Source organism: Nicotiana tabacum, chromosome 4, assembly GCF_000715075.1.
Source record: "Nicotiana tabacum cultivar K326 chromosome 4, ASM71507v2, whole genome shotgun sequence".
NCBI lineage: Eukaryota > Viridiplantae > Streptophyta > Magnoliopsida > Solanales > Solanaceae > Nicotiana > Nicotiana tabacum.
In genome coordinates, this window is record NC_134083.1 from 43,252,050 (window position 1) to 43,268,780 (window position 16,731).

Here is a 16,731-nt window from a genome sequence, read left to right on the forward strand (position 1 = left end):
ATGATTATCCAGTATTTATACTTAGAGCTTGTGACTTGTATTTTCACCGGGTCTTGGGATTTGTATATGATGAGTTGAAGCGTTGTTTTATATATAGTTATTGAGTTTGAGGATTTCATTTATTATTATTTCAATTATTCTACATATTGTCAGATTTACCTTGTGTTAGAAATTATGTGCCGTCACGACATCCTATAAAGCGAAATTGGAATCGTGACAACTATAATCATTACTATTGACTAAAATTAATTGGAAGATATACTCTAGAAATTTGTAATACTTGAGAAAACCAACGTCCTTAGTTCTCGTAGATTTTCCTCGGTGCTAAAGCGCCTTAACTTTTTCAAAGGTGCTGCCGTCAAATCCCTAAGGCTAAAACATGCTCTTTATATTTTTTTTTTTGTTTTCCTCTTGGCGAACCAAGTTTTTTTTTTTTTTTTTGCTTATTTATTCTAGTGCCCTAATGCTCTCCTAACGTGATCAGCAATTGGAATGGGGCCTAGTTTCTTATTTTTATTAGCTAAAGCACATAATTATCCATCTATCAGATGTAATGTGAATTGAGGTAAGTTCACGGTTAACCACTAATTAGAGATGTCTTTATTCTTTAGCTACTGTTTAAAATGTATTTATTTTTTAGTAAGTGCTTAATAATTTTTTACCCGTCCGAACGAAAATATCCCTGTGCTAGACATGGGTGGTGTATAAATATTAAGAACATGGTGTCTTTAACTTCATGAACGTTGTGTAAATATTAAGGACAAAGTGTCTCGTATTTGCACTTTTCATTGTTAAACTTTAGGACATCATGTCCTTAATTTCATATGTGCAGTGTAAATATTAAGGACATGACCTTCTTAACTTTATGTGTGCAGTGTAAATGTTAAGGACATAATGTCCTTAACTTGTATTTGCACCGTCTGTTGTTAAACTTTATGACCTCATGTCCTTAACTTCATATGTGCAGTGTAAATGTTAAGGACATTGTATCCTTTGCTTCATGTGTCCCGTGTAAATATCAAGGACATAGTGTCCTTAACTTTATGAGTGTTGTGTAAATATTAAGGACATGATGTCCTTAATTTCATGAATGCTCTGTAAATATTAAGGACATATTGTCCTGTATTTGCACCTTCAATTGTTAAACTTTAGGATATCGTGTCATTAACTTCATATGTGCAGTGTAAATGTTAAGGATATGTCGTCTTTAACTTCATGGGTGTAGTGTAAATGTTAAAAATATCATGCCCTTAATATTTACACAACACTCATGAAAAAAGAGTAAGAATATATTCTCTTATTAATTTTAATAGAGTAGTGACTATTTTTGCTCAGCATTAAAAATACTGAATAAAAATTAAATACCATATTAAAAAGTAGCTATCCCACGCCATTTCTACGTGAATTGGCCTACTAGCAAATTAACTATTATGCTATCTTATATTTATAATTAATCTCTTTTACTAGCTCAGTAATTAACCCAATATCTATAAACTAAATTAATTCTCCAATCCCGTACTTAATAAATGTATAAAATATTTTGGATTATTACACTCTTTTCATTTATGTTTGCAACTTACGACCGGTGGACCTTTTATACTATGATCTAAAGATTCTCTATGAGTAAACTAAAAATCTTATAAGAAATCGTTTGGCCACAGTCTAAAATATTGTAACGTTAGGCCACAATCTAATTTTTATAAGTTTATTGCAAATATTAGTCCACATACTAATATTTTGTGAGCAAACTGAAAATTATACGAGCAAATAGTAGACTCAATTTAATACCACTCCATTCACTTTTACTTATTTACTAACTAAAAATATATTTTCACTTTTACTTATTTATTTTTGCAAATCAAGAGAATTTATTTTTATTGATTACCATTATCATTAACTCATCATTTTCAAGACTTTTTGGAATGCTATTATTATGAGTATTATAATAATATAGATGATTCATTTATTATTTTTTAAGGAGTATAAAGTTTATTGTGAATAAGTAAAAGTGAAGGAAAAAATTATTATCCAAACGAAGTAATTTCTCAACGTATATATACATAACTATTTTATCCAATATAAATAATAGCCTAAAAAAGATATTCTTGCTTAAGTCATTGTCAGTCAGTCCACCTATAGAAGGTGCAAATAAAAAGTATTACACAATTATAGTACATTGGTTCAAATTGGATAAGTTACATATTTGATTGATCGGACAAAAATAATTATATATATTCGTTAAATATACCAAAAAATATAACATATGTATATATATATATATATATATATATATATATATATATATATATATATATATATATATATATATATATATATGTACTCCGGGGGAGGGCTATTATCCTTCAAATTTCAAACGAATGGTGGGCCATGGTAAATGATGCAACGCGATTAAGCAACCGTCGTGTCTAGACCGCCGTATTATAAGCGAAAATATCAACCTAACAGCAAGCCTTTAAATCCCGGTCAAAGTCCAAGATTCTTGACAAGGTCCCTTTTGACGAATCAAAACGGCAGAAACAGAGCGTCGGCATAGTCTTAACCACAGGTGATTACTATCTACATGGTAAAGGCTGAGAGTTTTAAGAAAATTCCGACGACGCGTTAGCTAGAAAAGGTTAGAAAAAGCTGAGAGAAGAAAATGAAAAAACAAAACCTGACATATTCACCGATTCTTTTCAATTCATAGATCTGACGTTTGAATTGAATTTGAACTAACATTAGGGTTCTACAAAGATAAGTTGATTGGTTCCTTCACGTAGAGCCCTAGGGTTTTGGTTCCTTTATTTTTTTGAGGATGGCGAGGGTTTACGATAATTGGGAGAGGCTGGTGCGAGCTACGCTGCGGAGGGAGCAGCTCCGGCAGACCGGTCCTGGACACGCGAGGAAACCCAGTGGCATCGCAGGTTCCGTTCCCGATTCTCTTCAGCGGACTACCAACATTAATGCGATTCTTCAAGCTGCTGATGAGATACAGGATGAAGATCCCAATGTGGCCAGAATTTGTAAGTTATACGTGCATTTCAGCGGATTTATTGTGTGTGTCCTATTATTTCCTAGCATGTCTGCTTATCTTAAGCTTTCCATTATTATTTTTCTCTTCCTTTGACTTGTTGTAGTTACTTATTTGTATTTTGAAAGTTCCTAATTTTCTCTTGACTCTAAAATTAGAGTACTTTGTTTCCTAGATGTCCGATGTCAATTACATAGTAGTCCTAAAAGGTACAGCAGGTTCTTTGTTTTGTATAAGTAATGATATTTTATAAAACACACTAAGAGCCCGTTTGGACATAAGAATTTTTTCAACTTTTTTCGAAAAAAAATCATTTTTTTTCAAAATCAGTGTTTGGCCTAAAAATTTCTAATTTTCCCTTGAGGATAGAATTTTGTAATTTTTCGAAAATTTGAAAAACTCTAAAAAATTATTTTTCAAAATTTTCACTATCACTCACGAAACTTCAAAAACAACCCAAATTATATTTATGTCCAAACACAACTCTAATTTTCAAATACCATTTTCGATGAAAATTTTTTTAAACTTTTTTTTGGAAAATTTACAATTCTTATGTCCAAACGCCCACTAAGACTATGCGTTAAAAATTGCAAAGTGTGTCATACTTGATCATATCTAACATGGAATCTACATCATCTACAAAGACCATGTTGCACCAAAAAGCTAGCAAAGAAATACATTTGTGTTTAAGGCTATGTAAGTTGCTAAGTTTGCCTTAAAAAATTCTATTGTTTATTTCATTCTGAATTGTCCACCAAATGACCATGGGAATAGTGTTCCAAAGCTTGTGTGTCTTCCTATTGAGACCATCTCATCTCCAGCTACGTAAGAAATCCAGAATGCAGTGAGACATTGTCCAGGATATGCCCAAAATAGCCAAAAAAAAAGCTCCAAATCTAATAAGTTATCTTCCAGTGTAGTATCTTACTTGATCATATCTAACATGGAATCTACATCATCTACAAAGGCCATGTTGCACCAAAAAGCTAGCAAAGAAATATATTTGTGTTTAAGGCTATGTAAGTTGCTAAGTTTGCCTTCAAAAATTCTGTTGTTTATTTCATTCTGAATTGTCCACCAAATGACCATGGGAATAGTGTTCCAAAGCTTGTGTGTCTTCCTATTGAGACCATCTCATCTCCAGCTTCGTAAGAAATCCAGAATGCAGTGAGGCATTGTCCAGGATATGCCCAAAATAGCAAAAACAAAAGCTCCAAATCTAATAAGTTATCTTCCAGTGTAGTAAAAGATGACGAGTATCTTCAGGGATCTCTTCACGGAGGGGACACCTGCTGCATAATGGCATTCCTCTTCTCTGAAGATTGGATTGAGTGAGGCATGCTTCCTTTGCCACAAGCCAAGAAAAACAAGAAACCTTTTATGGTGCTTTGTTGAGCCAAATCTTCCTCCAAGGCCAAAAATCAGTGTTGGAAGAGGTCAATGACATGTAACAAGATTTAACAGCGATGATTCCACCTGAATATTTCCTCCATATAATAGAATCCTCCTTGTGTTGAACCAGGACAACAGTACCAAAGGACTGTAATAGAGAAAAAAATCTTGCAATTTCTCAATCCTTTAAATTCCTTCTTAGAAACAGATTCCATCCTTGAGCTACAGAAAAATCAGCTATAGGGGCACTATGAAGTGAGGAAATGCTGTGATTGTCTTGAAAATATCTTTCAGAGGTGAATGTCCAATCCATGCATCTTCCCAGATCTAATCTTTCTACCACCCCCAACTGAGAAACCAACATTTGATTCAAACATGCTCCAGAATGATAGTTTGTGTTTCCAAACTCCAAAACCATGAGAAGCATTTGAGACCTCGATGTGCAGGGACAATCCATAGTGAGCTTATCATCTAAAAGTCTCCTCCAAAGAGAATTTACCTCCTTATTGATCCCCAATGCCATTTCATCGAAAGATTTTAATTATGACCTTTGAGGTTCTTTATGCCATGACCTCCGCATTGTTTTCCCCGTAATGACAGTTTTCCAATTAACAAGACAAAAGACTTTGATTGTGCGTTTCCCTGCCAAGACACAACGGGTTCTTTACTTTTTGGTTGCTAGTATTTTTTATTTCCGAACTAGGTGAAATGTCATCTCTTTCTAGTTTGATGCATATAGATGTAGTTATGCATCATTGGTAGTTTATGTTGTTTTTTATTACTTCCCCCGTCTTAATTTATATGGCACTCTTTCCTTTTTAGTCAGTCCCCAAAAAGAATGTCAATTTTCCTTATTAAGAAACAATTTATCTTTAGAATTGGTACTTTACCTCTAATGAATTGATTTACAGCCACACAAATATCTAATTTGTTTTAGATCACGAGTTTCAAAAGTCTGTCTTTCTTGATTGATTGATTGAACTCCGTGCCGAGTCAAACACCGCCTCATAAAGTGGGATGAGTGGGACGGATGGAGGAACTCTTAGGGATTGTTTGGTTGGTGAACAAGTTATACCGGAACAATTATAATACGAGGATTAAATATTGATGGAGTTACTCAGTGGATATACTTTTATTGGTAGTTCTTTGGTTCATTGGACTAAAAATGGGATATACAGGGTATAATATAAAACATGTAGTTGGTTAATTGGTTTTACACTAGGTAAGTTTGGATAAGTTCTTATTTTCATTTTTACCTCAAGACTTTTTAGGACTTTAGGGGAAGAGCCTTGGAGAAAGGCATCTTGGTAATTTTGGAGTTTTATCTGAGATTGGTGATCGTGAGATTATTATCCCGCAATGAAGAATGGTATTAAAATAATACCACAATTGTTGTATTATTAATCCCGGAATAATCCAACCAAATGCAGGATGAAATAATCCATTATTTTACCCCGAATTATCATCCCTTATCCCACAAACAAATTGTAGAAGATATAATCTCCTTATAAATGCCAACATTAGTGTATACAATGTTTGGATGGGATTAGAGAACTAATCTCCACATAAAATTCAAAATTAACTAATACAATTTTTTTTATGCTTTCTTCAAAGAATTTATGCATAAGTTATGCGAGAATCTATTTTATTTTATATGGAGTAGAATGTGAAAGAAAAATGCGTATATTAGTAATACATGGGTTAAAAGTGCTAAAATGACCAAACTAACACTCATAATGGCAAGGTTTGGGTTGAGAGACATGGAAGGTAGGGTGTATCCACAAGTATGCTAGAAGAAGAAGCTATAGGGTCAAAACTCAAAGGTCGTGAGAATAATAGGCTAAGGGCTGCTCTCCATTTCTTCCTTCGGTGAAATCTGAGTTACCGAGAGAGAAGAACAGGTCATGAAACCTTCACCACCACCATGAATCATGAATCCTAGGACATCACCACCACCATCCGAGAGCCAACCCTGTCGCGACACTACCCCAGAAAGAATCGCCGGAATCTGACACCCCACGCGCCGTCACGCGCGGCAGATCTCCGACCATCTCTAACATACGCGCCGGCGCGTGACGCCTTTCCAGGCCAGATCTCAACTTTTTTTCTTCAGACACCCTCTTCGCGAGGCTGTTCCGACCCTACCCATCCATCAACCTCCAACTTCCGACCACTTTTGCTATTTTCCGGCGACGGAGATGGCTTTTTCCGACCAGATTTCACTCCCTCTCACTTTCTCTTCTTCAGTCAGTCTTCTAGCGAGGCTTTTGGTTTAGCTATGATGGACTCTACAGAGAGAAGCTCCTACTTCTCCCTAGAATCTAGAAAATTGAAAAACATGTCTTTCAGCAAAGCTGCATCTTGGCCAGCCCTTGAACTTGTGGGAAGATGCCAGCGAAAGCTTGACGTAGGGCAGGAGCCGCACTTCTCGCTATCCGAGGAGCACACTCTCAGGCGTAAAGGTTTCTTGGATTCTTTTTTGATTGGGTCTTTCTTCAAATGGGTTGGTTCTCCAGAGGCTGTTAGGAACTGGGCAGCAGAGGCATGGAACGTCAAGGACGGGCTGAAAATATCGCAACTGGGGGACACGCAATATCTCTTTCGATTTGTCGACGAGTCTCAAGCTTCAGTAATTCTTGCCAGAGAAAACATGTGGTTCGATGGAAATTTCTTAAAGATAGACAGATGGGTGGAGCACGATGGGTGTCTCGACCCTTGTTTCACTGGCGAAACATTGGTGGTCAACATGGTGGGTCTCCCGGTGCATCTCTGGTGTCTTGACCTATTCAAGAAGGTTGGGGAAATCTGTGGGGGTTTCATTGATGTCACTTGCAGCTTACACGATCTCTCGCGAGTAAGGATTGTGGTGAGGAAACGGGGCAGAATTCCTGTCTCCACATTGGTGGAAGATGGCTACTTGAGTTACAGGGTTTGGTTGAGCCCTGAATTTCGCCCTATCTTTATGCCTGTGATATTGGCGGAAGAAAAGGAAAGGTCAAATAGAAGAGAGGGAAGGGGAAATCAGTCTCTGAGGGGAGGGGATGGCTCACCGGATCAGTGGACTAAGCTGGAATCAGATGGTCGATCGAGAAGTGACAGGAGGTTTGAATTTGGGAGAAGAAGACAAAATTTTAACAGGAGAAAAAGATGTGAATGGGTTAGTGATGCGGGCTGGAAAGGCAGAATGGGTCGGTCCTCTTTTAACTATCATAGGGTCGGGCAAGATTTCAGCAAGTATAGGCCTGGGCCTCCACACATGGGCCCAGCAACTTTTCCCAATTCTATTAGAATTGATCCAAAGGGGCCCAGATTATATCAAGCTGCGTCCGATAAGGCTCCTAAACATATGGGAGCAGTCACTCCTCCTCCTTCTGCCAATGATGCCTCACACAGTGGTATTTCTTCACCAAGCACTAGTAACCTGCGCCCCTCTTCGGCCACTGCTCCAGGGGCAGCACCAGCTAAAGCTGGCGGTGTTATTCCACGGGCCCCCGCCTCTGATGGATCCAACTCCATCGCCCCCTCATCTCCCCCAGTGCTTAGCTGTGCTGAGGTTACAATACGATCTCCTTCCAGAGAGGCATTAATTTCAGAGGTTGGTGCCTCTCAAAGAAATGGTGAAATCCTTCCGGCACCTAAAGTTCCTATTGCTAGCAATGCTATGGTTTTGTATTCTTCCGGTAGAAGCAAGAAAATGGTACATATAGAAGACGCATGTCCAATTTCGTCACGGATTGGAGAAGGGGATATGTCCTTTTGGATGGAGGATAAACTATTAAACTTTGGGAAGTTTTTAGGTATTTCTTTTGAAGGGAAGGAAGATATGGTGTTAGAACTGTTAGAACTGTTGAGGGAGATTGAGCAACACTCTTTTCATGATGATGTAGGGAGGGAGTTGAGTCAAGGTGATAAGCAAAATGATTTAGGGGATGTAGTGGTGTACCAGAGAAGGGGTTGGGTGTGTGACAGAGAGGAAGGGAGCTCGGCTGGGGGGTGGGGAAAAGGGGGATATTGTTATTATGGAAGTTAAGATCCTTTCATGGAATGTCAGGGGGATGAATGCCCCAAACAAAAGGGCCATCATCAAAGTGGGAGTTAGGGAGGGGTGCCAACCTAGTTTGTTTTCAGGAGACCAATATGGAAGTTTTGTCGGATGCGATCGTGAGAAGTGTTTGGGGAGATAGTTGGGTGAAATATGACTGGATCCCTGCAGCGGGAAGTGCCGGGGGCATTCTACTTATGTGGGATGATAGAAGCTTGGAGGTAAAGGAGATTAGGAAGGGAGTTTTTTCCTTAGCAGCTCTCGTCAAAGATAAAATGACCGGGGTGGAGTGGGGTTTTGGGGGAGTGTACGGGCGGGTAGGGGAAGGGTCCAAGGTGTCTTTCTGGGAGGAACTGGCCAATATTATGGGGGAATGGGACATTCCATGGGTTCTAGGGGGAGATTTTAACACTATTAGATTCCCGGAGGAGAGATTAGGGTGCAATTTGATTTCGAGGGCCATGGAGGAGTTTTCTGACTTCATCAATGATCACTTTCTCATTGATCTTCCTCTGTCAGGGGAAAGGTTTACTTGGGCCAGGGCGGAGGATTCCAACTCAAGGTCTAGACTCGATAGATTTCTGATATCGTCCTCCTGGGACGAGCTGGTGCCGAATGTGTTGCAGATCCCTTTACCTAGGCTGACTTCGGATCACTTGCCTATCTTGGTAGATGGATGCAGAGGGAGGGGGATGCGTGCTCCCTTCCGGTTCGAGAACATGTGGTTGAAAGTGCCAGGATTTTGTGACAAAGTGAAAGAATGGTGGACCAGCTACGGGGTATCAGGGTCACCCTCATTCCGTCTGTCTAAGAAACTCAAATTGCTCAAGGGAGATATTATTAGGTGGAATAAGGAGGTCTTCAGGAGGGTGGAGGTAAAAATGAGGGAGCTTATGTATGAATTGGCGGAATTAGAGAGAGGGGAAGGGGCGGGGGAGCTAGATGAATCTGAGAAAGTGAGATTGGGGGAGGTTAAGAGTGAAATAGTCGAGTTAACAATAGCTCAGGAGACTAGTTGGCGACAAAAATCAAGGGCGCTCTGGTTAAAGGAGGGGGATTCGAATACCAAGTTTTTCCACAGGGTTGCGGTTGCAAATCGAAGGAGAAACTTCATAGAGTCCTTAGTTGTAGATAGGGTGAGAATTGAGGGAGAGGAGGAGGTAAAAGGGGCGATAGTGGGGTTTTATGAGAACTTATACAAAGAGGAAGTTAGTTGAAGGCCTTCTTTGGGGGAATAAAGTTCAATCACATAGGGGAGGGAGACAGTGAGTGGCTAGAAAGAGCTTTCGAGGAGGAGGAGGTGCACGATGCTGTGTCGAGTTGTGCTGGTGATAAGGCCCCCGGGCCTGATGGTTTCTCCTTGGCCTTCTTCCAGCTCTGTTGGGACACCATTAAGGGGGAGTTGATGGAAGCCATCGAATATTTCCACGTGAATGGCGCTTTCGAGAGAAGCATCAATGCTTCTTTTATTACCATTGTGCCTAAGAAAGAAGGCGCATCTTGTATTAGAGACTATAAGCCTATCAGTCTAGTGGGGAGCATTTACAAGATTATTTCTAAAGTGCTCTCCAACAGATTCAAGAAGGTTCTTGACGTGTCTGTTTCGTCCTCCCAGAATGCGTTTGTGGAAGGTAGGCAGATCCTGGATGCTACTCTGGTGGCAAATGAACTTGTAGACTCTAGAAGGAAAAATAGAGAACCCGGCTTACTGTGCAAGTTGGACCTTGAGAAGGCTTTCGATCATGTCAATTGGGAGTTTCTGGACTTCATTATGAAGCGGATGGGATTTGGGGAAAGATGGAGGGGATGGATCAAGTTCTGCATTTTCTCAGTCAGATTCTCTGTCCTGGTTAATGGTAGCCCATGTGGTTTCTTTGGCAACTCCAGGGGGCTCAGGCAAGGTGATCCCCTATCCCCCATGCTATTCATTTTAATGATGGATGCTCTGAGTAAAATGATGGATCGTGCGGCGAGTGGAGGCTTCTTGAGAGGATTCTCAGATCAAATCGGGGTGCTTAGTGCCCGAAGGGTCTCTCATTTGCTTTTTGCGGATGACACCCTGGTTTTCTGTGATGCCGATATGGATCAGTTGACCTGCCTGAAGCAGGTACTACAGTGGTTTCAGATAGTATCAGGACTCAAAATCAACCTCGGCAAGTGTGAGATTTTCCCGGTGGGTGAGGTCGCTAACATTGATGCTTTATCTCATGTTCTCGGATGCAAGTTGGGCTCTCTTCCCACTACTTACCTGGGTCTACCATTGGGCGCTTTGCAAAAAGATACTACGGTTTGGAATCCAATCATTGAAAGGGTTGAAAAACGATTAGTAGGCTGGCAGAAACGGTATTTGTCAAAAGGCGGTAAGGAAGTGCTTATCAAAAGCACTTTGTCGAGTATCCCTACCTATTACTTATCCCTGTATCAAGCACCTGTGAGCATCACAGAAAAAGTGGAGCGGCTTCAAAGGAATTTTCTTTGGGATGCGGCAGATGGAACTAGAAAGCTTCATCTAGTGAATTGGCAGACAGTCACTTCCCCAAAGAAGTGGGGTGGACTTGGAGTAAAAGATCTCAGGGTATTCAACAGAGCTTTGCTGGGGAAGTGGCTGTGGAGATTCGGGGTAGAAGAGCATGCTCTATGGAGGGAGGTCATAGCAGAAAAGTACGATTCCACGGGAGGGGGTTGGAGGACCAAGGCTATCATAGCACCGTTCGGGTGTGGCAAGTGGAGGAACATCATGAAGAACTGGGAAGCTTTCTATGGCAACATCACTTACAAGGTGGGAGATGGAAGGAGAATCAGATTTTGGAATCACAGGTGGTGTGGAGAGGCTACTCTGAGGGTCTCTTTCCCCCACGTCTTCAGAGTTTCAGAAGGAATTGATGGTCCAACAAATTCGCAAGGAGCATGAATGGGGGATAGTATGAGACCTCTCTTTTAGAAGGAACATGCAAGATTGGGAGATTGCGGAGCTCCAAAATTTGTTGGCACTACTATACGGGCAAGACATGCCCCATCCATCTTATGATTCTTGGAGATGGGGGTTGCGTGGCGATGGCTTGTTCACCGTTAAGTCCTTTTATCAGAGTATGTTGGTGAGAGAGGAGGCTAGTTTCCCATACTCATCGATCTGGATTCCTAAGGCGCCCACGAAGGTGTGCTTCTTTGCATGGCTAGCAGCGAGGGGAGTGATCTTGACATCTGAAAATCTGCGAAAGAGAGTGAATTACACATGTTAGTTGGTGCTACATGTGCAAAAGCTCAGGGGAAGAAGTTGATCATCTTATGCTGCATTGCCCTGTGTCCTGGGGTTTGTGGAGGGCAATCCTGAATCTTTTTGGTGTTCAATGGGTGATGCCAAACACTGTAAAAGAAATGCTATATAGCTGGGCCGGTTTCCGTAGAAGAAGCAAGCAAAAGGCGTGGATGTTCGTCCCGTTAGCTCTCATGTGGTTAGTCTAGGGAGAGAGAAATAGGAGAGTTTTCGAGGGGATTGAGTCTCCGTTTTCACATCTTAAGAATAGTTTTTTTATCTTTGATCGCTTTTTGGTGCACACATATATCCCCTACTTGTGTAGAAGATTGGGCGTCATTTGTAGAGAATAATGTTCTGATGTAAATTCTCTACTTCTTTGTATACTTCTTGTATGCAGAAGTTTTTTTCTCCCTTTTGATTAATACAATTTACCTTATATAAAAAAACACTCATAATAGTAAGAAAAAATTATTTTCCTTAAAACAATAAACAAATACTTTATATTATACATTGTATACTAATTGATAACATATCAAACTAATCGTTTAACAAGAAATAATCTCTACATTCTTAATCTCCAGATTACAATCCCTTTGGTACTATCCCTACATAACTTGTATCAAAACCAAACCACCCAATAGGCTATTATTTTTCATGCTCTGATCATTGATGTCAAAGGCAAAAAGCATTAAAAAACGGTCCAAGTCTATTGGGGCTTTAAGCACAAAACACAATTAAACTGTGGGCTTTAGTTATAAAGATAATATGTAATCCAAGAAAAAATAACAATTTCATTCGTAATGATTTCCTCAACAAGTAATATATCTTTTTGCCGATCATATTTATTGTTTTGTACTGCTTTATTCAAGATGGAACTTATAGGCAATGAGGCGCACCTTAGTGCCTTGCCTACACTAAAGCGCAACCTAAGTGAAGGGAAGCCAATACCCTGAGCTATTTTGAGCTTCAAGGCTTAAGCGCACCTCAAATAAGCCTTTGACAACACTGACTCTGCTTGTTTAAATAACTTATCATTTGCTAGCATTTCTTGGTTTATGGCGTTCAAAAGTTTAGCCGGTCGGAGCAGTTGAAATTGTTGCTTGAGCTGTATGCTCCACCAAGTGAATAGAATGATGAGATATAGGCCTGTCGCAACCCAAACTAGGAATCATGATCAGCACCCAACGGGATATGCACCCACCGAGCTAACCCTTAACCTATGTTGTGTGAACTATCCAAAATTTTGCCGCATCCGTGTCTGATCTTCCAAAAATACACTACTTTTGGAGGATCCGGCGTGCACCCGATGATATTTTTGGAGATTCCGAGCAACGTAGCCCTTAACCATGGACATGTTTGGATGTATCAAACATTCTACTGAAGATTTGAGGAGTTTCGATAAATAAATATCCGATAGTGGAGGTTGGTTAGGTAATAAAGTTTTAGTAAAGTTCGGTTGTATTGTGAATTATAAAGTTAGGATTTTTTTTTTCAAAATAAAAAATGTCCACCGGTTAAAATTTCATAGAAATGTAGCCTTAAACCTATTACTTCAAAAATATACTATTTCTTGTAGAAGTTGAAATACCTAGCAAAAATGATGTCCAACCATTAGATTGATCTTAATTGAAAAATTTAGATACAAATGAATCATGTGGTAACCCAGGACCCCCGGTTGGATTCAGGCGTAGTCAACTGATTGATATATGAATTGGTATGGTGTGGAAATGTTTACAGGATCAAGTGTGATGTGTTTAACTTGAGGGACAATGCTAGAAAATCCCGAGATCCAGTCTTTATCTTCACTGTCTTTAGTTGTTTGTGTGTCCTTTTTGTGAGATGCTCTAACAGGTTTGATGTGCTTTCAACAGATACTAATGATAACGTAGAGAACTATCCCCAATTTCAAGATCTTAAATTTGTTCTTGAATAAACTTAAAAACATTTCAATATTTTGACTGTAGTCTAAATATTTTTCCCTATTACTGCAATTAGTATAACTTAGTAAAAGATTTCTAAGTTATCACAGTAAATGAGACAAAACCTCTTCCTTTTTTCCTTCTTTTTTGCACAAGGACCTATGTTCCTTCTTGTTCTGCTTTCTCAACACTTAACTTAAAGCATCTCTACAAATTAAAGATCCCATGCTGAGATCAACACGGGGAGTGATTTTTACAGTCACCAAGTTAAAATAGAAATTCTATGTTGAATTTGTAGTTTGATTCTTTAATATAAGTTATAACAGGATGATGCATGTGGTTTATGCATTCCTTGTTGCTGTTACACACTTCTGCACGAGATTTGTTATTTGGTTAGGTTAGCATAAGTCTTTGTGATAATTCATGTGAGCTTCTAATGGCAATTTTCATTTTTAAAGTTCTTTTGGTTCTGGATGTGATCTATGTCTGAGATTGGTTGTTTTGCTGAAGTATGTGAGCAGGCATATTCAATGGCGCAAAGTTTGGATCCCAACAGCGATGGTCGAGGCGTTCTTCAGTTTAAAACTGGATTAATGTCTGTTATTAAGGTATTTCTCAAGTTAAAACTGCTAGTTATGGACCATCTTAATCTTAAGGCGATTAGCTAAAATGCCGCAGAGTTGAAGAAAGTTATTCTGACATATTGATTTCTTGTTCATGGCGATAGATATATGCTCATTTGATCATTTGGGCGATGTGGTAGTGATTGTGTTAAAAATTTACTGTACAATTTAACAAAATCTAAGAAATGATAGACTGTATATGATTTTCAGATTCTCTTTTGGATAGATTCAGAAAAAAAGAACCTTTTGCAGATTTTCTACTTTTTGGTATACCTCTTTTACATGAGAGCTTTCCCATTATTATCAAAAAAATATTACAGTACTTTTTTTTTTTAGAAGGGAAAAAAAATATTACTTGATAAAAAAAGTGAGATCAAAGAAACTCTCAGGATTGATCACTAACTAGATACCAATACCAAATTCTAGTATCTCCTTTGAAAACATGGTTCTCACCACTGAGAATCACTCCTTTATTAGATCGGTCAATTAAGGTTCACCATGATTAACAGTAGTTCTCACATTTTAGACTGCCCGTTCTCCAAAGATTCACATGACTATCTAACAGTCTTTGGTTGAACGAATTTATTTTTCCCTCCGTCCTATTTTATGTGATGCACTTTTACTGGGCTCAAAGTTTAAGAAAGAAAGGACTTTTGAAACTTTTGGTCTAAAACAAGCAATAGATATTTGTGCACCTATAGAATATCTCATTATAGGGTAAAATAAGAAGTTTAAAGTTAAATTTTTCTAAAATGATATCATTCTTTTTGGGATAGACTAAAAAGGAAAGTGCATTACATAAATTGGGAAAGTGAGAGTAATTAAAAAGTTGGATGCAGACTCCCAAAGAGAGAAGCCCAACAAATGTCAGTTAGTTACTAGTTGGTATACCAATAAGGCTTGGGATCAAAGGGTTTGGATTTTTAAGTTGCTTGCTTTTACTTTTGGGTTCTAGTTGCAAGATAATGTGGTGAATTTATCACTTCACTTTGCCACCTGTATGTTGTCACTTGTTGGATTTATAAAACATGCGCTTGCTTCACTAGTAGAATATATGAATGCAAGATTATTCTCACAAAGATTTGATACCCAAATATCTAGCAAGTTCAAATGTTGGGTCAACCTAATTCTGTGAAAACAACGAATCGATAAACTTAGAAAAATCTGGATGCACACTTAAATGAAGCTAGGGTCACATGTTTCTTGATATATCATTTTGGAATATATTACCTTCCTATATGTTTAATGGCATGCGGGGTTGTAGAATTAACAATTACTTTTTTTGAAAAAGGAAATAACAATTATTCAAATGCTTATCCTATGCCAAATGAACCTAATTTAATAAACCAATACCCTTTATTCCCATGGATTGTAACTTATAAGTAAGATGCTCTAATAACCAACTCTGATTTGAATGCTTGTGGTTTGCAAGTATCCATTCTGCAAACAAATCAAATCAATCATCTCAAGCAAACAATATTCAAAATAAACTATTCAATTCAAGGCGTGAATCAACAACAACATACCCAGTAAAATCCCACTAGTGGGGTCTGGGGAGAGTAGAGTGTACGCAGACCTTATCCCTACCCCGAAAAGGGTAAAGAGGCTGTTTCCGGGAGACTCTCGGCTCAACAGAAGAGACAATAATATCAGAAGAGAAACAAAAGAAAAGGCCTGTAACAACAAAAGATGCGAGAAAGATAATAACAACAACGAATAAGTGAAAGGACAATAACACAAAACTATGCAAAACAACAATATGAACACAACATAGACCGCTAACAAACCTAAACAAAACTCTATCAGACTACCCGGTACAAAGAGGGAAGAACTCTCGACTACCTCCTAGCCTACCACCTTAATGCTCGATCTCCAGATGTTCCTATCAAGAGCCATGTCCTCGGAAATCTGAAGTCGCGCCATGTCCTACCTGATCACCTCGCCCCAATACTTCTTAGGCCGCCCTCTGCCTCTTCTCGTCCCTGCCAAAGCCAACCGCTCACACCTCCTAACCGGGGCATCTATGGTTCTCCTCCGCACGTGCCCGAACCACCTAAGCCTCGCTTCCCGCATCTTGTCGTCCACGGGGGCAATGCCCACCCTCTCTCGAATATCTTCATTCCTTATCTTATCCAGTTTAGTATGCCCGCACATCCATCTCAACATCCTCATTTCAGCTACTTTCATTTTATGTATATGTGAATTCTTCACTGGCCAATTTAGTGAAAGGCGTGAATCAAGAGCCTTTAAATTACCAATCAATATAATTGGTGGCCGAGCAATTAGAATTGTTAAAAAAACAAAATTGAACAAATAATCCAATATCCAGTGCATTAATACTAAGTGAGAAAAAGTATTTAAGAATCCAAATTACAGACCAACATGAAAAAGTAAGTACATCATCAATAAAGGATCTTTTTATTTTCAATGAACAAAGGAAATCATTACAAAGATTTTGAACTTGAAAA

The 16,731-nt window shown here is 38.9% G+C and overlaps 1 protein-coding gene across 2 annotated transcripts in view; it reads left to right on the plus strand.

Moving 5' to 3' along the window:
* The first annotated feature begins 2,550 nt into the window (after positions 1–2,550).
* LOC107763099 (callose synthase 10-like) overlaps positions 2,551–16,731 on the plus strand; it is a 64,434-nt gene continuing 50,253 nt past the window's right edge. For both annotated transcript variants that reach the window (XR_012708645.1, XM_075251746.1), the window contains exons 1-2: positions 2,551–3,023; positions 14,151–14,248. Coding sequence is in view for 1 of the 2 variants with exons in the window: in XM_075251746.1 (XP_075107847.1) it covers positions 2,816–3,023; positions 14,151–14,248 (306 nt within the window). In the remaining variant the exon portion in view is untranslated. The remainder of the gene's footprint in view (positions 3,024–14,150; positions 14,249–16,731) is intronic.